The following is a 25579-nucleotide window of genomic DNA, read 5'->3' on the forward strand; positions in this document are numbered from 1 at the left end:
TGCCCCTTCCTCAGCTCCTTTGGCCACCACTGTCACAGGATCATAGTGTCTCTGTCAGTCTCTGTTGGCTCAGTGACATGGCACACTGAGGAGGGGCACTCCTGCTGCCCTTTTCATTTCTAGGCTGATGGGCCGAAGGGCTCTGTCTCTAGGAGTGAGTAAAATACCAACAAAAGTATTATGATAATGATATGACGTATGCAGTTTCACAAACCAAGAGAAAATTATGTCAAGACGATGTTATAATAATGGCAAGAAAAACCTCTATTTTGGAGTTACAGAAAGAGGTGTCAATGCTTCTCTTCCTTAAAGTAGCGCATCTTACAGATGCTTTCAGTAAAATACATAGAAGAGATTTTGTGATAGTGTTATATTTCAAGAAATCCCATGAAGTATTGTTCTTGATCAAAGAAGAGAAAACTTGACACGAAGTACTTGAATGCATGTCTAGTAAATGATAGGCTAGATTCTCTGTAGAAATTTGAGTTTAAAAAGCCAACGAGGAAGTTTCAGGATTAGAAAATATTACCTTTTGTTCAAATAAAATCTAGAAATGTTTGCTAAAAAAAAAAAAAATTATTAGAAGTAATACAATTTCCAAGATGATAAATGTGAAGGTCGGTGGTGTGTGTGTCTGTTGGGGGAGGGGTGGTGGTGGTGGTGATGGTGTGTGTGTGTCCTGTATCTATTGAATTGCTCAAGTTCATAATACTGAAGTATATGGAAATTTACCATTTTGCCACTCAACTACCAGAGAAAGTTGTGAGTGTAATAGAAAAGATAACTGCTGGAACCTTTTTTTAATTTAAATTTCTCAATTTATATCAATGATAGAGAGCAATACTATGATTTTAAAAATAACCTGATTCTATCAGCATAAGCCTTTGCTTTTAAAAAGCTGGTCATATACCATTCTGTTGATTGTTGTTTTTAATCCAACACCAGATCCAGATCCAGATCCAAAGCCTTTCAAAGACAGATTTTGTTAGTGTTTCAAGTTATTTTGCCTTTTAGCTTATTTCTATTGCAAATAAGCCAAATGTAATTAAAATAAACAAACAAGTAAACCATATACTGCTGACACTAACAAGACCTAAATTAGTCTTGTAGTTATTGCATTGGTTATCTCAAGGAAGAAATGAATAGATTTACAGAGAATATAACTCAAGTGGCAGACTTGTTTTCAGCATAATGCACAATCTCTTTCTTTTCAGTAATAATATATTGTAACTGTAACAATCAAAGTATCCATATGATGAGTAGTGCAGTGACAAGTGATAATCTTATCTTTGTTCGACACTGCAATTTCTGTTATGAAAATATATAAGCTTTAGAATTCCAGTGGAGAAAGCAAGATAATGCTTTTATCATTTTTAAATGGGATCTACAAATACTTAATTTAAATATTTGAGGATAGCTTGTTATAACATTAATTACTATAATTTAAGTAATATACAGCAAGGCTTATTCACGTATACATTTATCACTTAGAATGTCTTGAACTTATGTGAGACAAACTGCACAGCAGATAGAAGCGTAGATTTATGTACAGATGACCCAGATATTTGACAGTTTGCTGAATTGTGTTTCTTTTTAAATATATTCATAAATCAAAGCAAATCAATTCATGAAGCTTCCTAAATTGTACAACTTCTTTTCCTCAAAGGACACTATGTGAAACTGTAAAGGACTTCGTTGCCAAAGTAGAGAAGACGTATGACAAAACCTTGGAAAATGCCGTTGTAGCTGATGCCGTAGCCAGTAAAGTAAGAGGGGACCCTTCAGGGCATGAGAGTGGTTTACACACAATGCTCACATTCAACTGTGTTTCAGAGCTAAAATGATTAAGTGGTTTTCCTGCCAAAACATCTTAAATTGAAAGAAAAATTACTTTGGATCAGATCTGAGGATTTTAAAAAATATTCTATTTTATTGTTACACTTTAATATGTAGGAAAACTGCATTGCTGAAAACCTAACTCAAATCCCTGTCCCAGTGATTGACTTTTTTTGGAGACAGAGTCTTGCTCTGTCACCCAGGTTGGAGTGCAGTGACGCTGTATCTACTCACTGCAACCTTCACCTCCCAGGTCAAGCGATTCTCCTGTCTCAGCCTCCCAAGTAGCTGGATTACAGGTGCTTGCCACCACACTCAAATACTTTTTGTATTTCTAGTAGAGACAGGATTTCACCATGTTGGCCAGGCTGGTCTCGAACTCCTGACCTCAGGTGATCCATCTGCCTCAGCCTCCCAAAATGCTGGGATTACAAGTGTGAGCCAGCACACCTGGACATGATTGACTGAAGGGCAGATGCATAGCAGTCAGACCACAGGGGATCCCATGCAGCTGGGTTCCAGTGGGGAAAGCAAGGCTTTCCGTTTCCAAGCAGGTTTGGGCCAGTTCAGCTCTCTTCCAGCATGGTTCTTTGGATTTCCTAGACATTAGAATTCTTGGTCTTTTTCAGAGTGCTGCTTCTTGCACTGCCTTTTTCTTTAGAGATTTCTTTCCCCTTTTATAAACTAAAATAAGAACAGTTTACTGAACCTTAAAAACTACTACCTTTGCTTTCATAAGTTCACAACAGGGACCTTCTTACAAAAGGCTTGAGTATCTCGGACTTGCAAAGGAATCAGCTTCCCCAAATCTGTGCTGGAGATGGCAGTTAAATTGAGTGGAAGGAAAAGAAAATAGAAATAAATATATATTTGAAGTTTTCTGCCTTTTTCTCTTGTCTTTCTGCTCTGTGGAGAGTTTCGGAAAATAGAAACCCTTTCTGGCCATACTTCTGTTTCTAAACTATTTCTGCTGTAGTCTTGTCTCAGCATATCATCAAAGACAAATAGATGAGGAGGAAAGGGACTGGAAATTTTATGGAGATGAAAAGTATATTGGGGGTAGCATCAACAGCTTCAGTCCTAAATGTTTCTTCACCTCTCGTAATACAAGAAAAGCAGAAAGAAACAAGGGCTTGCCTAGTGCATGCTTTTCTTTCTGTATCCCTCTTCTTTTCCCTCCTTATCCTTGTGCCTTTTCCTTCCTGCACTTTCTTTGAGCCAATAATCCCTTAGGCATTGTTCACTCCTTTGCAAACCAAAGCTTTGAAGGGGAGTTTGCTGCTGCTCAGCCAGACGTGCCGTTTGTGATGCTCAGAATGGTGCATTAAGTCAATTACTTTTTTTAAAAAAGTTGATCCAGTGTTTTGTTATAATGTATAGCAAATTTTGTGTAATTTTTTATACAAAGCATCACTTTGTATAAAGTGTCTGTTGTGTTATTTTAAGAAAAATAGCTGTTTACACATTGTAAAGATTTTTTTCCCCATGAAATGGAGTCTGAGTGACTCTGAAATTACAAATCAATGAAATTCTGTAATAATTGTGCCAACTTAAAAAATTATAAATTATTCCATGTAGTAAATATCAATAAAGACATCGTCCCTCTAAATCAAAAACCATAATTTAGATTATCATTGTCCATCTCTACTAAATGGAGGTTTTAAAATTAGCAGCTTCCCGAACCAAAGCATCTACAAAATTAAAGGTGGGAATTTTAGTGTTTTTCTCTCTAGTAATTACACTTTCAAAACATCTCTATAAACATTTCTTGTACTTTGTCTGCTGATCTTGATTATTTTTGAATATTTTTCTCATTGCCGTATTTTCCTCTCAGTGTTCAGTCCTGAACGAGAAGCTCGAACAACTGCTGCAGGCTTTGCACACAGATTCCCAGGCTGCACCTGTTCTCCCTGGCCTCAGCCCTCTCATTGTGGAGGAAGATGCTGTGGAATCGTCCAGTGAAGAGTCCCTGGGTGAAAGCAAAGAACAGCTTGTGGATGACGTTACCAAACCTTCCTCCCAGAAAGCCGTCAAACCAAGAGAAATCATGTTGCGGGCAAATAGTTTAAAGAAAGCAGTGAGGCAAGTCATTGAGGAAGCCGAAAAAGGTACACATTAACAAGCTTTAGAAGAAGTTGGCAGCATTTCTACTGCAAGCATAACAGAGTTTTCATAGTGGTCAGATTGGACACACTTTTTAAAAACAAAATTTTTAAGGCAAGATAGAAGATAAAGTCATTATAAGAAAACTTGTACATAGTCTTATATATTGTAATAGTAGTAGTAAGAATCAGCATATTAGTGAGGAATACAATAAAATATCAGAAATAAGGTAAATTGAAACATTTCTATCTAAAATATAAAAGTAGTTTAAATGACATAGAAAAAATTTTAGATATAGTTTACTTAATTGGAATCTGTTGAATTCTTGAAGAAAGTCAAACCTGTAAACCTACTTTGAAAATATAGAAAAGAAAATTTTTTTTGAGACAGGATCTCACTCTGTTGCCCAGGCTGGAGTACAGTGGTGTGATCTCAGCTCACTGCAACCTCCACCTCCCAGGCTCAAGCTATCCTCCTCCCTCAGCCTCCTGAGTAGCTGGGACCACAGGTGTGCACCACCATACCCAGCTAACTTTTTGTATTTTTGGTGGAGAGGGGATTTCACCACGTTGCCCAGGCTGATCTCAAACTCCTGGGCTCAAGTGATTCACCCACCTCAGCCTCCCAAAGTGCTGGGATTACAGGCGTGAACCACTGCACCCTGCTAGAAAATATTTTCTTAACATTAATTTCTCAGATGTTTATGTTGCTTTATTAAGAGCTTATAAAAGCTCTGCCTTGTTTTAATTAATGTGTATATCAATACTTCTCAGAATTTTCGCTATGGTCTGAATGTTAATGTTAATAGGAATAATTAATGTTCAAAAACCCCTTTATAGGTTGTAACTTGTATTTCATTCTCTAAAATCTTATACTTTACTTTTTTATTCTGATAAAAATATAATTTTAGCAACTTTAGTTTTTAATCTTTAGTTCTTCAGACCTCAACCCCAAGTTCATTGCTAAATAGTGTTTATTTGTGAATCTGGAATTTCTTTTAGCATATGTTTCAATTTTCCTTTCCTAAGCATATGTTAATATTAATGGACTTTATTTTTACCTATCCAAACTGTTTATCTTCTTACTACCTGAAGTTATGGATGACCCGACAGTTCACCCCTGTGAACCAGCTAATCAGTCCTCTGATTATGACAGCACAGAAACAGATGAGTCTAAGGAGGAAGCTAAAGACGATGGTGCCAAAGAATCACTAACTGGTGAGGAAACAGGAAAAAAATTATTTTGGAATTAAATAAAATGTCATTTTGCTTTTAGTTTTCAAAAGGCTGATCAGTTTGAAAAAAACTATTTGTATTTTTATTTTCGAAGAGGCTTTTTGGAAGTTAATGCTTAGATGGATATTCATGAATAATAAAATAATGAAGATTAGACTATTGTCCAGTACTCTCACATCCCTCTCTTATCATGTGATCTAGAGATTGTAACAGTAAACTAAGGATTATACGACTAAGGATGATTAAATATGTTGATTTTCCTGAGGAAAGAGGAAAGAAACACTTAAATCATCTGATTTGAACCCATTATAGCTCACAGATTTCTTTGAGAATTGTAAGAAAGCTGCAGCTCTCCTAACGCTCCAAATGCACAAAATTTGGCATTTAAGTGATTCAGCAGTCCCTTCCGTTCCATCAGTCAACCTTCTGGGTTGATAGTCTTTATTAAGCTTCAAAATCATAGGACTTTAAAGCAAGCTTTAAAATCACAGGACTTCCAATTACAGGCCTTGCTTTGTTGAAACTATTTTTGTAAGGAAAGGAATATGTAATCGCCTGAAGAATGTTAAATATTTTTCTACCTTTTAGATTTTAATTGAAAATGAATTTATACTTTTAATATTTTATATTGCCTAAGGGAAAAGTTTCTAACTTACTGGAATAAAAGCAGAAATTAAAATATTAATGAAGATGAGGCAACACAAAAATAAATACATGGCACTTATGAAGAGTCAGCACCATTATATCAGAACTGTTTGCAGTCACAGTGGACATTGGGAACTCTAGAAGTGGGAGGGTGGGAATGGTGGAAAAGCTAACTATTGGGTACTATGCCCTGTACCTGGGTGATGATGATATCAATCATACCCCAAACCTCAGCATCACTTAGTATACTCAGACAATAAACCTGCACACATCCCCCTGAATCTAAAATAAAAGTTGAAATTATAAAAAAAGAAACGTCTTCACACAATGAAAAAAATCAAATTTATGGAGAGCTGACCGTATCAGATTAACATTTTCTGCCTGAGCTGTGGCACGACGAAGACCTTTCATTCCGCATGTTTATGGACGATTTACTACAGGACTAGTAGTAGTGAGTACATTTTAAATGTTACGTGTTTGAAACATTACTTGTTAACTTTGAAAAAAATTAGATGGTAGGTTTATTAATATGTTGTTGCTAAGTTCTAGCTTTAATATGAAGCTAAATAAGTAGAATGTAAACTTAATAAGTAAAAGGAGAGATAATTGATAAAATTATTTGAAATTTAAATACCTGTTTTTATCTTATTCTCAAAAAAATTTTAAAAATGTTTGCAATCATTAAATTTTTGCTTTTACTTTCACTACATATAAACTTGGGCAAATTTCTTAACCTCTCTGTGGTTTTCTCATCTCTCATATGAGGATAATAATCTACTTACTTCATTGGGTTGTTGCGAAAGTTGAAAAGTTACTGTACGTAAAGTGCCTAGAATAGTGTCTGGTAGATAGTGCTGTCTGAGTGTTCACTGTCATCTTTATTGTTGTTATTTTTATTGCTACTGCTGCTGCTGCTGCCACTAATTACATTAACTGTGAGAGAATATTTCATTGTACTTGAGACTCTTAAAGACTTTGAAATCAGACCTCATGGACCTCACATGTTCAGCATACAACCCAATGCAGGCGTGTTCTAGGACCCTTGAAGCAGATGGCCACGAGCCTTAGGACCACTCACTTTCAATACACCCCCCTCTTAAGGTCAGCTCTAATTGTTAGAAAGTCATTCTTTATATTGAGCTTTCTATTTTCTCCCTTAAATTTCTACCCATGATTACAGTAATTATTAGGTTTTATGAATGACAGTTTGACAGTAACAACTACTGGCCTTTATGTAGTGCTTATGGTTAGTTTAAGGAGCAATTTCATATACATTTCACTATATCAAAGAGGACTCTGCCTTTGGAGTTATTTCTCCTCTTCCTCTTCCCCCTCCTCCTCCCTTCTTTCTTCTTCCTCTTCCTCTTTTCTTTCTTCTTTATTCTTCTTCTTTCTTCTTCCTTCTTCTTTCTTCTTTCTTTTTCTTCTTCATGTGGCTGCCCTTAAATGATACCGAAAACAGCTTTGGTGGCATCAGACCTTCTCTCACCTTACATCTTCTTTTCCAGATGATCAGCCCTAAAATTTCTCTACCAGTTTTTAAATTGATGATTTTAAACCTTTTGTTTTTCTGGTTGCACCCATTTGGTCAATGTTTATCTTAAAATATGATGCACTCTTTTAAACAAAATTCTTCAGATATTTTCTGTGGTGTATTAGCACATTGGTACCCGTACACTACTCATTCAGGACATTTTTGATGTTACAAAGACGATCCAAGACTTCTCTTTTTTAAAACCTAATTATAGTAGTCTACACTCATCCCAATGAACTTTTATCTTTTTTATTTAGATCTATTATTTCATCCTGTGAAGTCTTGTGAAGCTTGATTCTATCATCTTAAGTTTATTTCATCTGTGAATTTGATAAGCAGGGCTTAGATGTTTTCATCTATTAGAAAGTATTGATTAAAGCAGAGTTGACAATGGCATCCTTCCTATACACTGATAATTCCTCCTAAGATGATGGCTGTTAGGATTGGTTTGTCAAAGCTTATTTAATGGTTTTCCAACCGGTTATCATCCCACCTTACCATACTCTTAAACTTGACACTTCCATTGTGGCCTGTAAAGGAAATTTAAAAATACAAATATAGTGCTGTAAATGTTGATACTGAAATAGACGCCGATTTAGAAAAGTCTTTAATGGTACAGTATTTGTTCTTTATTTTGGCTAGTAATCTGACTTGTTGGAAATCAGTAGCAATAGTGGAAGTGTAAGTATATGAAATACTACTTTTTGAGGCACATTTATTGTGTCATGTAATAATTCATATGTCTGAGATGTGAGACAGTATATTAAGATGATTGATGAGATTATTTATTTAAGAAGAACCAGAAAACATTAATTTAGTTACCTGTAGTGGAACATCAGTCTTAGTCATTAGTACACTCCCTGCTTTTTGTCAGAGTTGAACATCAAAAAGTTGTTTTTATGAGAAATTAGCCCAGGAGTCCTATCTATTTTAAAAAGGGGTGGCTGTTCTGTTACTTTACTGCAATGGGACTGGTTTTGAATGAGAGAATAGAGTGTAAAATTAATATAGTTAGCTTGTAATTAGTTTTAGGGAGAGTGAAGATAATTAAGTTTTAGAGTATTTTAAAATTGCGTTTGAGAATTACTGTTTCCTAAAAATACCTACCAGTAACTCCTAAATTGGTTAAAGGTACCATTTGCTCTGCATTAACTTGCCTCAGTTTAGAGTTAAATCTTTCTTTTTGTTGTTTACTTTGGGAATAATTATATTTTAGAATAATTTTTCACATGTATTGAACTTTTACAGGAATATGATAGAACTGTTTGGGCAAATCATTTTGAATAAATAAGAAGTACAGGAAAAATATGTTAATTTCACTTGAAGATAGATGCTATTTTTCTTCCATTTATTTGTTTATTTATGAGCCAGAGTCTTATTCTGTCACCCAGGCTGGAGTACAGTGATGTGATCGTAGCTCACTGTAACCTCAAACTCCTGGGCTCATGTGATCACTCCAGCCTCAGCCTCCCAGGTAGCAGGGACTACAGGTGCATGCCACCATGCCTGGCTAACATTTTTGTAGAGACAGGGTCTCGCTATGTTGCCCAGTCTGGTCTTCAATTCCTGACCTCAAGTGATCCTCCCGCCTCAGCCTCTCAAAGCTCTGGGATTACAGGCATGAGCCACCACACCTAGCCCCTTCCATTTATTGAAGGCAATGTTAAATCATGTTTCATGTGTTTGCTCTGGGAATTACATTAATTAAATTTGATCATTCATTTGATATTTATGAGAAAAGGATTAGATGGGTAGGGTGCATTATAACACATATGTTTCATTTTCAAAAATAAGCAGACTTCAAAAGTTTCATTTATCTTTAAGTGTGAGTTGATCATATTCACATTATGAGTATTAGTGACCTTTAATTATGGTAGACATCTATTTCTACTGATCTTCTTCTATTTGAGATGAGGAATCAAGACTTCTGATTCCCTCCATGTAAGTCTCAAGAAAATGTAAACAATAGCTATGCATAATATTTTCATTTCTACTGATTGGTTTAAACATTATTTTATGTTTTAAATTTATAGGAACTTGCTTATTTTTATAGCTTTATCATTGTCTCTTTTTAATCTGGACTTTTTGCCAACAGTTAAAACTGCACCTCGGTCTCCAGATGCCCGGGCAAGTCATGGCCATTCCCAAACTGATTCTGTCCCTGGTCCAGCTGTGGCAGCCAGCAAAGAAAACCTCCCTGTGCTCAATACCAGAATAATCTGCCCAGGTAGTACAGATTCTGAAACATTGTGTATTTTTCAGTATTTCTGTGAAAATATTAAGTATTTATTTCCATTACTGTGGAAACATGTTCTTAAAGATAAATGTTCTTTTAGTAGACTGTTCTTGTTATACTTTCAGTCAGAATCTAGGCCCTTAGATTCTTCCCTGTATAGCAGTTGCCTAGAAAGTATTAAAACACATGTTTTGGCTGTGCTCAGTGGCTCACGCCTATAATCGCAGCACTTCGGGAGGCCAAGATGGGGAGATCACAAGGTCAGGAGTTTGAGACAAGCCTGGCCAACATGGTGAAACCCTGTCTCTACTAAAAATACAAAAGAATGAGCTGGGTGTGGTGGCGCACACCTGTAATCCTAGCTACTCAAGAGGCAGGAGAATTGCTTGAACTCAGGAGGTGGAGGTTGCAGTGAGCTGAGATCGCACCACTGCACTCCAGCCTGGGAGACAGAGTGAGACTCCGTCTCAGAAAATAAACAAACAAACAACAAAAAAACCACACGTGTTTCTGGGTCCTGCCCTGAGAAATTATGATTTGGTAGTTCTGGAGTGGAGTCCAGGAATCTGCATTTACTAAGTTCCCAAAGTAAGTCTGAACTTACGTTCTACTACTTCTTAAGCTTTCCTTTTGGTGTTTTTTAGTCAGCGTTCTGCTGAATCCTTTTGGTTTTAAGCCATAAGTCTCTCTGTAGTCATTTTTAGACAACATTGATGTAAATTATTCATAATTTTGGATTACGCAATGATTTCTTCGATATGATAAGCACACACCACAAAAGACAAATAAATTGGACTTTACCAAAATTAATAGTATTGTAATTCAAAGGACACTATTGAGAAAGTGAAATGACAACTTAAGAATTTACAAATAATATATCTGATAAGGGTCTAGTATCCAGAACATACAAAGAACTCTTAAAATTCAACAATAAAAAGGTAAATATCTTGCTTTTAAAATGGAAAAGGAATCTAAATAGACATTTTCCCAAAGAAAATACACAAATAGCCAATAAATACACGAAAGGATGTTCAACATCATTAGTCACCGGGGGAATGCAAATTAAAACCATAACGAGTTGCCCCTTTATGCCACTAGGATAACTGTGATCAAAATAGACAGATGATAACAAATATTGGCAAAGATGTGAAGAAATTAGAACTTTCATACATTGGTGGTAGGAACGTAAAATGGTGCAGCCATTTTAAGAATAGTTTCACAGTCCCGCAAAAAGTTAAACATAGAGTTTACATGTAACCCAACAATTTTACTACTAGGTATACACCCAAGAGAATTGAAAATACATGTCTACACAAAAACTTGTACGTGACTATTTATAGCAGGATTCATAATAGTCCCAAAGTGGAAGCAACCCAAACATCCATCAGTTGAATGGATAAACAAAAGTGATATATTCACACCATGGAATATTACCTACCCATTAGAAAGAATGGAGCACTGATACATGCTATATAGAAACACTATGGAAAGTGAACCTAGAAGCCAAATGTAATATGACTGCATTTGTATGAAATGCGCAGAATAAGCATGAAAGTAGATCGTGGTTCCCAAGGACCTGGAGGTGAGGTGATCGATGGAATGGAAAATAACAGCTAGTGGGTGCACCATTACTTTGCAGGGAAACGAAAAGGTTTTAGAATTAATAGTGATGGTTGCACAACTTTGTGTATATATTACAAACAACTGAATTATCTAAAAACTTTAAAAGGGTTAATTTTATAATATATCAATTGTATCAGAATAGAAATATTAAAAGAGAAAAAGAAAGATCAGTCTGGAACAAACTGGTTCTGGAAAGGCCTTCAGATTTAGAAGCTGTGTTCCTATTCCAACTAGGAACCTTGGGATAACCCCTCTGGAATAAAGTTGAAAGGAATATGGCTAACCCTAAAACATCTTAGAAAATATTAACACTTGGCTTGGCTGGGCACGGTGGCTCACGGCTGTAATCTCAGCACTTTGGGAGGCCAAGGCAGGCAGATCACCTGAGGTCAGGAGTTTGAGACCTGGCTAACATGGTGAAACCCCGTCTCTACTAAAAATACAAAAATTAGCCAGGCATGCTGGCACACCCCTTTAATCCTAGCTACTTGGGAGGCTGAGGCAGGAGAATCCCTTGAACCCCGGAAGCAGAGGTTGCAGTGATCCAAGATCATGCTACTATACTCCAGCCTGGGCGACAGAGTGGGACTCTGTCAAAAAAAAAAAAAAAAAAAAAGAGGGAGGAAGGAAGGAAGGAAGATATTAACACTTTCCTCTGGGGCAGCTAGAGTGTGGCTCTCACCTCTCCAAACTGTTCTTTATGCTTACTAAATTTATTGTTTTCTTCATTCATTTACTTGTTTAGACATAAAGGAAATTGGCATAAAGAAGTATGCTACAGTATATTCAAAACTATGTCATTAAATGAAAGAACAAAATTCATTGTATTTGATAATTGCCTAAACATTAAAATAATGAATGATAATAATTCCCTAAGAAGAGCATAGTGCTGAGGAAAGGAATGTTTGCTAAAGAAAGGACTTGCTGGGCATGGTGGCACATGCCTGTAGTCCAGGCTACTTGGGAGACTGTGGTGGGAGGATTGCTTGAACCCCGGGAGATCGAGGCTGCAGTGAGCTGTGATCGCACCATTGCACTCCAGCCTAGGTAACAGAGTGAGACTCATCTCTAAAGAAAATAAAAAGAAAAAGAAGGAACTTGTTTTTCTAATTTCCTCGTGTTTCCCTTGTTCTTGTAGGTCCCTATTAGTTTGTCTCCTCTCCAGACTTTAGTGCTTCTAGTTTTCATATTGGGTTGAGTAGATCATAAAATTCATTAGCTTTGAATACTGTAACAGTTAGAAAACTAGTTGGAAAGCATGGTGAAATAAATTTGAAGTAAGATAGAGGCTTCATTTTTTATATTTAATACTATATTCTTCTAAAATTCACAGATACCTACTTTAATACTTTACTACTTATTCTTAAAACTAACAGTGAGTCTTCACCTTAATACATCTCTTAGTATTTTAAATTGAGTATCATTATCTATGATTTGAGAATATTGAAGTGATAACTCCATGACATTTTGGGTAATTCCACCTTTATTGTAAATTCCTTACAGACTTAATACCATCTTTGCTCTAACAAAGGAAGTAACATGTATTTGTTATAGAATTATTTGTTATAGAATTATTGGGATGGTAAATGGGAAAGTGTCACAAAGCCATTCCTATTTAGGTCCTCCTCTCCTTAATTCTTTATATATATAGATCCTTGGAAGTGTCTAATGCCTTGTATTCACAAATGTCATTGTTCTTAATTTTGATTAATGAGAAGAGTAGGCACTGAAAACCATGCTTTTAAAAGTAAGATATTTGACATTAGGTCTGCATGGACTGGTTCTTTCTCTGTTTTTTTCTTAACACGCGATCCCATCTTTATTTGTTTTTCTGTCCAGGTTTAAGAGCGGGACTGGCTGCCTCTATTGCTGGGAGTTCAATTATCAACAAAATGTTACTAGCAAACATTGATCCTTTCGGTGCCACGCCGTTTATTGACCCAGATCCAGATTCCGTGTAAGAAAATGCTTTTGCAAATATTTTGTTTGGGTTCTTCTTGTTTCTTTTCAACATGAATTGTAACATTTTACACGTATTACAATAAATATGGTCCCATGTAAAAAAAGGATGATCAGAAAATTACAAAAGTTGATCATGCCAAGCACATTGAGACCTTTAAAATTCAGTGGTCTCCATGGTCTGTCCCTGAGGTAGGTCCTTTTCCAGCCGGCCCGTTCTCTCTGAGAGCAACCCTCTGGCAAAGGAAGGGACTAATAAGTAGAACTGATGCTATTCCCTTTACCTCCTTTCTTCTCAGTCTTGCCAGACCTGTCATCTTTCCACGTCAGCTTCTGGGTTTACTTATTTTGGGAATCTTTTGGCCCACGCTGATCTCTTCCCTTCTTAAGACTCCTACAATTTTTTGGCAGTTCAAGATATACTTTCTTTTACTTCCTTTTTAAATTTTGCTTTTGTTATATCATTTCTGTAATGACATTCCTCAAGGACAGTACCATATTTTAAACGTTCCGAAACACCTAGAAGAATGGATTGGATCTAGTACTTTTTTGCTCAATAAATATTTGTCCATTGTTAAGCGTAGAAGTGGAGGAGACTTTCTAACGATAAACAAAAAAAAAAGAGAGAGAGAATTGGCACCTGACTGTAAGGCCTTCCCATAATCATCTGCATTTTTCTGTGTAGTGAGGAACTTATGTAGAAATAGAACTAAGATAATAATAAAAAAAAGAAATAGAACTAAGATTTTGTGAAAATCACACCATAATTGTGTGTCTGTTTTGCCTTGCTCACCATCCCTTTATGTCACATGTACCAGAAATTGAACACATGTCCTGTGGTTGTAGACATGACACAGGAATAGGAAGTGATTAGTGCTAAGTTTTACAATCTGCTATAAGGAATGGAAGCTTAAATGGTTTTAAGTACTGTCTTGTGTACAAATTGTAATTGTTGCAATGAATCTGAAATTGACTTTGATGTACTTTTCCCTATGATCATAGAGATGGATATTCAGAAAAATGTGTCATGAACAATTACTTTGGGATTGGATTAGATGCAAAAATTTCATTAGAATTTAATAATAAAAGAGAGGAGCACCCTGAAAAATGCAGGTAATTTTAGTAAAAGTAATAATGCTATTACATAAAGGTAATTTTTTCTTCATTTATTATCTCTTTTGCTTGCTTTGCCTTTAAGGAGTAAATAAATAAAATGTCCTGAAATTACCTGCCAATATTTATTTTCAGGAGCCGAACTAAAAACTTGATGTGGTATGGAGTGCTTGGAACCCGGGAGTTATTACAGAGATCGTACAAGAATTTAGAACAAAGGGTTCAACTTGAGGTAAGTTCATCTTCAAGTAAAGATATCTCATATTATCTTACTTAAAAAAAAAAAATATCATCTTGGAGCTAATTTGACCTAAATGCATTTTGATTAGTGATTAAATAAATATACAAGGGAAAAATGAATGTGATTATCAACTTTGTACTAAAGGAAGTATATACACAGGATATGAATGACACACTTAATTATCATCATCATTAGTTCCTGAAATTGGGGCTACTCTGGAGTTGTGGTGCCCCATGTAAAAGTGGAGCCAAGGGAGCACATTTATAGGAGAGGGGTTTTAATGGATTTAAGCTTCCAAATTCTGACCCAATTCTGTAATAACCAAAGTTTCGCAAATCTCTGAAAATGACATTTGAAGTAAATAGAATCTTTTAATTTAAATGTACATTTATTTTTTGCTCCAACTATTGCTAACGACAAGTAAAATTAAAAGAGATTTTGAGCATTTAAATGTTTTACTGTTTTTAACTAATTTAAATAGGAAATTAAGGACAGAAAAAGTTATTTTATCTCTTCCAACAACACAAACAACAAGGCTGGGGATATGGCTCTGAAAAGAATATTAATTTCTGTGAATTTTATTTTCTTTTACCTTTGATCCAGGACTCACTGTTGATGCTGATGGGCATGTCTTCCCTATTTTGTATCTTTTTATAACTATATATTTTTAATTAAAGCATATCATACATATACAGAATTATAAAATCTTAAGTCTACAACTCAACAGAATAAACAGAGCATTATTATTTGGGGTATTATCCAAACACTGCAGTGTTGACTAATGAGGTGTCTGTAGCTCATTCTTTATCAACTATATTTCCTAGTCAAGATGAGCCTATTATACTTTTCACTCTAAACATACAGCTGTATGATCAGCTGGTTTGATTTATTATTGCTTCTAAGATTTAAGATAGACTTACTGGATAAAAAGGTACAAAATCAGGAAGGTTCACATTTTGTAAATGCTATCCTTGACACCCCGTGCCCAGGTCAGCTTAGGTACCCTACTAATCATGTAATCATTCCTTTTCTTCATATACCCTGGTTGGCCACACTCTTTTTTTTTTTTTTTACGGAGTCTCGCTCTGTCGCCCACGCTGCAGTGTAGTGGCCTGATCTTGGCTCACTGCAACCTCCGCCTCCTGGGTTCAAGCGATTCTCCTGCCTCAGCCTTCCAAGTAGCTGGAACTACAGGCATGCGCCACCACTCCCAGCTAATTTTTGTATTTTTAGTGTAGATAGGGTTTCACCGTGTTTGCCAGGATGGTTTTCATCTCTTGACCTCGTGGTCCGCCCACCTCGGCCTTCCAAAGTGCTGGGATTACAGGTGTGCCCCACCGCGCCCGGCCTGGCCACACTCAAGGACACATGGGAGGTTGTTTTTATCTTTGCTGTCTCCAGTGTTTAGCACAGTACTGGCCCTGTTTTGAGGCGGAAATGGATGGCTAAGTGATCACTTTAGCATAATTCATTAAGTGCTGTGATCAAGCATAGCCAGCTATCTTTAAGGGTTGAAAAACTAGCTGGATCTGAGTGACTGGAGGGTCTTAGTTCCTGGAAGAGCCTCAGCTCTTCAGAAATAGGATTAGTAACCTCTTCTAGTGGTGGTCCAAATTTTGAACAAGATACCTTATTTCCACAGCTGCTTTGTACTCTTCTTTTTAAAAGGTTCTTAATCTTTTTTGAGTTGTAGACACCTTTGGCATTCTGGTGAAAATAAAGACCCCTTCTCAGAATATTGTTTTCAAATGCACTATATGAAATACAGACTTACAAAAGAAGACTTACCAATAATACTAAAATAAATTAACAACATATTTTTATGTTTCTAAAGAATAACATATGTGTTTCATCATTACCGTATCAAATAAAAATCTAATGGCATGTCTAATAAATACCATAGCTTCAAAGTAATGATGAACTTATATTACAAGATATCTGAAACATCTATAATGTAATATAAAAATGTCTCATTTCTATTGATGATGGAATCACATGTGTTACTAATGCCTTTTTCCCCCTACATTTATAATTGAGGGCAATGCTAAACTTCAGAGGTTAGTGAACATAAAGATACGGATTTTTACCAGGAAGTTAATAAATCGCCTGAATCTATCCATGGACTCCTGGTTTCTGAACCTTAAGTTAAGAACACTTAATGTAGATGTATATGTTAAATGATAAAAAAGGTAAATAAAATGAGTAAAACAAGATAAATGAAAACATGTTAATATACATAAAAATAAAGTAGAAAAAGTAGAGCATTCTTTGCCATAGTTAACAAAAAATCCATAATAATAAAGTAAATCAAAAAGATACGTTCTACTTCTAAGGACGGTGGAAGGCCTGTTGTCTAAAGAGTCATGTGTCTGATGATGGTTCACTCGGGATAAAGGTGGAAAAGAGAGACCCACACTGTGGGAGGCTCTTTTCAGAGAGATGCCTTCACCAGTGGCCCTCCTTTTTGCTTTTTACTCTTACCTTTTTCCTCAGCTAAGTTTTCCTTCCCCTATTCTGTTGTGGATATGGAACAAGATTGACTTCATGTCCTAACTTTACATTTGTGCAGAACAAAGACTTTGACTTTGGTTTCCCTATACACGAAATTGATAAAATAATGATTTTGTGCAAACCATAAATAAATGAGCCTAAGGTACTGTAAATCACAGTGTAAATAGAAAAGAACTGTACAAATACAAACTTTATTTCCCAAGCCACATTATCAGTGATTCTGATATATACCCAACTTTGAGAAATCTGGAGTGAGATTCAGAATCCTTTTGACAATGCTGGGAATTCCAGAAATGTGAAATAACTTCACAGTATCATATTTTGCTACTTTTAGAGTAGAAATACCTTTCACATGTAAATGGAAGAATTGTATTAAAATTTCAAACTTTTTCATAAGAAGGATGATTTTTTTGCCCATAATATACCTAATTTACATGGGTCAAGCAGCCTGTTCTATTTGTTAACTGAAATAATAATTATATATTGCTTCAAATCCTGTAAGTACTAAAATACGTGAAGAAAAACAAATAACTTTTAAAAATAGCCTTCATCTGTAGGCTATAATGAAATATGTGATTGAGAACAAATAGTTGTCTAATTCACATTTTTAGTTATTTCAAATCTTCCCATAATCTGTATCTTTTTAAAAAACAAAATAAATTTAGTTTATTATGTTAATAGTAATTTCTATCTTTAATTCATTTCTGTAATAACTAAAATCATTTTAAATGAAGTTTACTATATGCCTTCTACATATCACCTTTAATTCTTAACAACTCATGAGGTAGGTATTATTCAGTTCAAAAGAGTAAAGGCATTGCTTAATTTCAAACAGCTGATAACTAGAAGAGCCAACATTTCAAATCCAGTGTTTTTTCCATAAGACAATTTGTAATTATAACTGAAGAAGGAAATTTACTGACTTCCCACGTGTGTTCTAGGTGCTTTTCTTTACCTTATCTCATTGGCCTCACTGTGTGCTAAGAATTGTTAGCCCATTTTACAGATGAGCAAAGCAAAGCTCTGAAAGCTTAAGGGACTTACCCAAATACTAAGTGACAGAATTCAATCCAGCTCCACCATCTTCCCTCCATATCAGACTGTCCGGTGAAAGGAGCAGAGAAAACAGACACTAATAAGAAAAAACATACAGCGGCAGTTTTGTAGCATTTTGCAACATCATGAACCACAAACAGAAACATGGGATGGCTACGGGGCCAGTTCTGGTGGTGTGCACCTGTAATCCCAGCTACTTGGAAGCCTGAGGCAGGAGGATGGTTTGAGCCCAGGAGTTCATGACTGCAGTAAGCTGTGATGGCACCACTACTTGCCAGCCTGGGTGACAGAGCAAGACCCCATCTCTCAAAAATAATAAATAAAAATAAAGGATATTTGGGGCTATTGGAAATATTTTTTAAAAGTTTAACACTCCTGAAGTTTTTCCTGGATTTAAGAAACTTTTGAATCATGTGAATTTGTTAATTTGTTGAATCTGTATTCCTCGTATTTTTCCTATGAGACTCTATGAAATGGACATTAATCAGTTAGATTTAGGTGTGTTGCTTAATATATGCATGTTCAGTTCAGCACTACACTTGGGACTTCCTTCTGAAAATGTTCATTGTTTTCCATAGCATGTTTGCAAATAAAGTGCATCCATTTGGAAAATCTTTTTAAAATATTTCTTTTATATTTACAGATAGTATTTTTCCCCATTTTCTTTGTTAGTCATGATTTAAAGCAGCTTTTTCTAAAGCACATAAAGATACCTGTTTAATGTATTGAGTTGAGAAAAAGTTTATTATTCTGTTAAGTATTTCATATTTATTCATTGAACAAATATACATTGAGCACCAATTATGTGCCAGACACACCCACGGGTGCATGGACCTTTGAATGTGAAAAGCTAAACCTGCTAATGGTTAACACTGTGTTTTCATGAAAAAGAAAAAAAGGAATTGTGAAAAATGCCCGTGAAGGTAAATCAGCCAATCCTGGCCTTCATCCATTACACCATTCCAATAAGCCAGTAACCCTGAGGTCTTCCCGAGAACTGACTTTGGCTGAATTAGCAAACACAAGCTTCTGTGTGATTCTGATGGTGAACGTTTTTTGCAGTCCTTGGGGATGAGATGAACCTCCTATACGCCCCCACTAAGCTCTTATTCTTCCCCGTCCTCAGATTCACAGAGCAGAGAAGTCTCTTACGAGGTCATCTTGGACCAGCTGTAACAATTTCCAGATGTTTGCTGGTCTCTGCCCTGGATTTTCACCAGTTTACGTGGGGAATCAGAACCTCACTACTGAATAGACATTAAAGAAAATATTGGTACTCTTGACATTGAGACCTTTTCCTTCAATCTTCCCTAAACCCAAACCATCCCAGACCAGTGGGACTTCATGCTCTTTTCAATAAGATGTCCCATTACAGAAATTCTTCCCCTCACCTTGGTTTCTACCCTAGAACAAATTATTCTGTCACACTCTCAGAAATACAGTTTATTTCTTTCTGTTGGGAAATCATTTTTACTGGGCATTAAAATGTAATTTTTAAGAAGCTATGTTAATTATTTTTAATATAAGAATTATTTAATGAAAATATAGCATCCATTGTAAGTGTGACATCTGCAAGCTCTTCTCTTTTAAAATGAAGGCTTAAACATTTCCACTGGATTTAAATGTTCACTTAGAAAAATGTCAAGTGGTTTGGTTTAAATGTTAATTAAAATAATAATTATGATCCTCATAAAATATGTGTAACATAATTATGATCATTTTCTTGAGTAATGTTTAAAAAATTAGTTTCATAACTGATTGTCTCCTTAATAGCCAACTAGGCTTTATTTAAGAGTTAATAGAATAAACAGCATTAATTGAAATTAATTTAAGAAACAACATTTATGAGAGAAGGTAACAGTTCTGCTTCTACTCAGTAAAAATGTATTCACATCCCTTCACCAGCCATATCCTTTTTTGCCATTTACATAGTAATTTACTTTTCATTTAAGTGATTAATGAGAAAGTAAGGACTGCAAGGAGCTTTCCGAGATGCATATATTTTTGCTTGACTTTGGTTCTGACTACTTGAAGTACTCAGCTTTTGAGTTTCACCAGTCCCCAGGTGGTTGTAGAGCCCCAGCAATGTATGAGGGACTGTGAGAAGGGCTAAGTGAGATGGTTAGGATCAACTTGCTCTTACCCAGCCTGCTTTCAAAAAGATGCCTAAAATAAGTACATAGAGGACCACAATGCAGGTGCAAGTGCATAAGAGGCCTGAAAATGACTCGAGAAAAGGACTGTCTGGTTTTGGAGGAAAGAGGTAAAACATTTTTTTAAAAATCAGTTTTTTGTAATAACTTCTGCTATAGTTATTTATACTTCAGATTTTTTTTAATTAAAAAATAAGATAAATGATTTGGTAATGTGTAGAGAGCAGACATTACCAACACACTCTGCTCCATTGTCCTTCATCTTTAGTGTTTTAGCATCTTCCAAACTGGTGGTTTTGCTCTTTATATCAAATCTCTACTTTTTTTTTTTTTTTTTTTTACCTTACAGTGTGATGGGCAATATATTCCTCTTCCCAGCTTGCAAGGCATAGCTGTGTTGAACATTCCCAGCTATGCTGGAGGCACTAACTTTTGGGGTGGAACTAAAGAGGATGATGTAAGTAATGGGAGTAAATAGTTGGTTTCCTCAAAAATAATTATATCACTGGAATAATTGGCTTTTTTAAATGTGCTGTTGAATAGTAATTTAATTTCATGTTAAGTATTTTGCATTGGGAAAATGAGGCATGGAATAGATTTATTTAGGATTTTATTGTAACAGTCTCTTGTGGATGTCCTCTAACTTTTCTCATGTTGAAGATACAGATATCGTATCTTGGGATGGATGTCACAGTTTTCTGGAAGAACATTAAAGGATCTGCTTTTGGAAAGTAGATTTATGAAATAAGGAAGGGAAGATTTTACTTTTTAATTTTATACCTGCATCTGTTTTCTATCGCTGCTGTAACAAGTTAACACAAATTTAGCCACCTCACACACATTTATCATCTTACAGTTGTATATGATGGGAGACTGGCACAGTCTTACTGGGCTAAAATCAAGGTGTCAGCTGGGCTGTTGCCTTCCGGAGGCTCTAGGGGAGACTCTATTTCCCTGTCTTTGGAACATCTAGAGGCTGCCCACATTCCCCTCCATCTTCAAAGCCAGCAAAGGCAGGTTGAATCCTTCTCACATGGCATCTCTCTGCTGCTCCTTCTTCCACTTTTAATGACCACTGTGATTACATTGGGCCCGCCTAGATCACCCAGGATCATCCCCATCTCAAGGCTGTTTATTTAATCCCAGCTGCAAAGTTCCTTTTGCTATATAAGGTAACAATTCACGGGTTTGGGGGATTAGGACATGGACATTATAGGGGGCAGAGAGGGGACATTATTCTGTCTACAACTATACCTTTTGGTACTTTTAATTTTCTTTCTTTCTTTCTTTCTTTCTTTCTTTCTTTCTTTCTTTCTTTCTTTCTTTCTTTCTTTCTTTCTTTTTTTTGAGACGTAGTCTCACTCTGTCACTCAGGCTGGAGTGCAGTGGCATAATCTCGGCTCACTGCAACCTCTACCTCCCAGGTTGAAGCAGTTCCCCTGCCTCAGCCTCCTGGGTAGCTGGGACTACAGGCATGCACCACTACGCCTGGCTAATTTTTGCATTTAATTTCACTGTGTTGGCCAGGGTGGTCTCGAACTCCTGACCTCAGGTGATCCACCCACCTCGGCCTCCCAAAGTGCTAGGATTACAGAGATGAGCCACTGCATCCAGCCTCAGTACTTTTAACTTTCTAAACTTGCGTGTGTATATATTTTTTTATTTTCGGAAATATCAAGAGGGCTCATTTGGCCGATCGGGTTTAGGGCTATTTTTGTTTTTCTTTTCATACTTTTCTATATTAAAAAAGAAGAAAACACAACCTTACAAATGTAATTGTTGTGAAAAGAATGAAAGAGAGGCCACAATTATCAAAGTATGTATATATCAGTAAAAATGAGAAGTGTGATCACAGTCTTTATTTGAAGAGTCACATCCATTGATTTTCAGTTTATGATATAACGATATAATGGTTCCTACTGATCGATTTTTCTCAAAGATCTTAAATGGACAGGTAGGGATTAAAGTATAAGATCAATTGAAAAGTATTTGTAATTTTCATAACATAAATATATTCCAGTCCTATTTGAGTATAAGAACATCTTTTGTCTGCTTGTCACTATTAAGTATTTTGAAGGGGAGAAATCAGTGAGATTAAGATAAATAAAGCCAACATTCCTTGAACACCTACTAGGTAGTCTGACAATGTTCTAAGAGCTTCACATTCATTATTTAATATCCACATTGCTTATTTGATTTTTACCACTGAAGAATCTAAGGCAAAGTTTCCAGTTAGTACTAGCAGAGACAGGGTTTAAATTCAGGCAGTATAATAAAAAAATTACAAGAAATCATCAATGTTAGCAACTTTGTGTCCTGATATTTTCAGTGAAAGAATTAGCTTACTACTTTATACTGAAAATGGTTTCAGATGCATATTATTTATGATATGGTAAAAGAGAGAGTAAAAATGATTAGGTAATACAGCCTACATATAAAATTTTAGAGTAAATTAATTTTGTGAAAATGCATCTAATGTAAAGACAAAATAAGTCTGCATAATTTTTATCCTCTGAGGTTTCTATTTGCATACTCTCAAGTTCCCTGAAAAGTTTTGTATTAAAATATAAAGCACATATGTATATTGCTTGTAAAACCTTGCAAGATTTCCCTTAGAACATATCAAGTGAACTGGATCATAATTTGCATCTTCATTAACCTTATGAAACTATATCACCTTTCTAGGAAACTGTATCACCTGTCTAGTTTTTTTTTAGATTTCCAAAACCTACATGTATCATCTTATTAACACATTTGAATTATGTATGAACATGTATTTAACATGTTTTATTCCAAGATGAATCATTTAGAAATATATTAGTTAACTGGTCCAAAGAGTAGCTTAATGAGAGGTATGAGTAGTATATCCATGTATGTTTGAAAACTCTTTTTAAAGTTATGTTTATTGTAAGTCATCTTCAGGGATTTTTTTATTGGATTATTTCCTAATAATATTTACTTAAATATATTATTAAATATATTAAAATTTATATATATATATATATTATAGCAGTTTACATTGCTTGATGTGCTCTTCCCCTAAACATTCAGTAGAAGTGCAATGTAGTTTTTCCTTTCAGATATTTGCTGCACCGTCATTTGATGACAAGATCCTGGAAGTTGTAGCAATATTTGATAGCATGCAAATGGCAGTTTCAAGGGTCATTAAACTGCAGCATCATCGAATAGCCCAGGTTGGTTTCTCTCATCAAACCTGACTGCACTTCTTGGGCTAAGGAGGGTTGAGGGAATCTATTCTAAATGACTCCTACGCTGGATATTCATCTATAATATTCAGACTTCGTTGTCCTATCAGTTTTTACCATGTCATTTATAAGTGATAAAGCATAATATTCTATTCTATAGAATAGTCTAATACTCAAGCCTGCATATAGATTTAGTGTCATTTTCTCCAAATGATTCGTACTGTAAAATAATTTGTTTTATTTCAGTGCCGTACAGTAAAAATCACTATATTTGGTGACGAAGGAGTCCCAGTGCAAGTGGATGGTGAAGCATGGGTTCAGCCTCCAGGGATTATCAAAATTGTGCACAAAAACAGAGCACAAATGCTAACAAGGGACAGAGTATGTAACAAAAACATTCTTCTAGAATATTGTCAGGTTTTTAAAGACTCTGAGATTGTTACAAAAAAATAGAAAATTAAAACATTTAAATTGTTAAATCTGACATTTAGGTCTTGGTGGTTTGAAATATGAACAAATATTTATTTAAGTAGGAGTTTATTTTTTAGAGCCATTTTAGATTTACAGAAAAATTGGGCAGAAAGTAAAGAGAATTCAAATTATGTTCCTATATACTTCCTCCTCCGCCTTCTTCCCTACACATGTAAATTCCCCTATTAACATCTTGCATTAGTGTGGCACATCTGTTACAACTGCTGAGTCAATACTGATTGGTTATTATTAACTAAAGTCCATAGTTTCCATTACTCTTTGAGTTGTACATCTGTGGGTTTGGACAAAGATATAATCACTTGTATTCACCATTGCAGTATCGTACAAAATTATTTCACTGCCCTAAAAATTCCTTGTGGTCTACCTATTCATCCCTCCCTCCCTCACCCTTACTCCGGGCAATCATCGATTTTTTTTTTTTTTTTTTTTTTTTTTTTACTGTCTCTATTATTTTCTTTTTCGCAGAATGTGTGTTTTTAATTAAGATCAATCTTTATCAAAGAAGACTGCTAATATTTGCCCCATCTAGTATATATAAAATAGTAAAGATTAAAGAATAAATTGAAGCAATAGTAAAGATTGAAGCATTAAATCTTTTTTGTGTGTGTTTGTTTTTTTTGCTTTTATTTTGAAACAGTCCTGCTTCATTGCACATGCTGAAGTACAGTGGTATGATCATAGCTCACCACAACCTTAAACTCCTGGGCTCAAGCAATCCTTCTACCTCAGCCCAGCTAATTTTTTTTAAAAAATTCTTTTTTGTAGAGATGAGGTCTCACTGTGTTGCCCAGGCTGGTCTCCAACTCCAGGCCTCAAGTGATCATCCCGCCTCCAACTAATCTCTTTTTTAGCTTTTAAATGATGTATTCATGATCATTGACTGCACTACTTTTCATGTGTTGCAGTACATTGGAAAACTTTGAAATGTCTTTTTTATACTTGTGATTTATTTGAGGAGTCAGAGAAAAAGCAATTGTAGTTTTATTAAAGTATTTACTTGGACCTCTGAGTTCAAAACTAACAATTCATTACAATATTGATTTTAAATAGGCCTTTGAGAGCACTCTGAAATCTTGGGAAGATAAGCAGAAGTGTGATTCTGGTAAACCAGTTCTCCGAACCCATTTGTACATCCATCACGCCATTGACTTAGCAACGGAAGAGGTGTCGCAGATGCAGCTGTGCTCCCAGGCTGCAGAGGAGCTCATTACTAGGTAGGGGGCTCTGCTAGCTTTTCAGGCTGCGGGAACTCTGGTCTCAGCTAATTTTTGGTTTTTTAATCTTAACACACTGTTTCAGTAGTGGTATCAAAAAGAGATGCAATTACTCTTCTTCGCACAGCACTCTTTCCATTATTGCTTGTTTCTCCATTTTATATATAGTCTTCACACTATACTGCCCACTGACATGTTGCCTTCTAATTACTAATTAAATGTTCATGGAATGGAGAGGGAAGTCTAAACACTAATCCTGTTCCAGGGGAGAGTCAGGAGCAAAAAGAATAAACAGACTTCAAAAAGCAGTTTCAGACAAGATATTAGAGATATTTTGAGACCACACATAAATTAATTTCAGTAGACAGGAGATAAAACACAAGTCCTATGAGTATTAAACAAATAAAAATCACTATGACCAG

At 35.5% G+C, this 25579-nt stretch overlaps 1 protein-coding gene across 6 annotated transcripts in view; it reads left to right on the forward strand.

The window, feature by feature from the left end:
- Positions 1-25579, forward strand: part of DGKH (diacylglycerol kinase eta) — a 198083-nt gene that overhangs the window by 138787 nt on the left and 33717 nt on the right. For all 6 annotated transcript variants that reach the window (XM_007960238.3, XM_073013763.1, XM_007960243.3 and 3 more), the window contains 11 exons: positions 1667-1766; positions 3671-3944; positions 5034-5156; positions 9449-9580; positions 13052-13169; positions 14174-14284; positions 14420-14516; positions 20595-20702; positions 23326-23439; positions 23698-23832; positions 24994-25157. In XM_007960238.3, the coding sequence (XP_007958429.3) occupies positions 1667-1766; positions 3671-3944; positions 5034-5156; positions 9449-9580; positions 13052-13169; positions 14174-14284; positions 14420-14516; positions 20595-20702; positions 23326-23439; positions 23698-23832; positions 24994-25157 (1476 nt within the window). The remainder of the gene's footprint in view (positions 1-1666; positions 1767-3670; positions 3945-5033; positions 5157-9448; positions 9581-13051; positions 13170-14173; positions 14285-14419; positions 14517-20594; positions 20703-23325; positions 23440-23697; positions 23833-24993; positions 25158-25579) is intronic.

The sequence above is a fragment of the Chlorocebus sabaeus genome, chromosome 3 (assembly GCF_047675955.1).
Source record: "Chlorocebus sabaeus isolate Y175 chromosome 3, mChlSab1.0.hap1, whole genome shotgun sequence".
Lineage (NCBI taxonomy): Eukaryota > Metazoa > Chordata > Mammalia > Primates > Cercopithecidae > Chlorocebus > Chlorocebus sabaeus.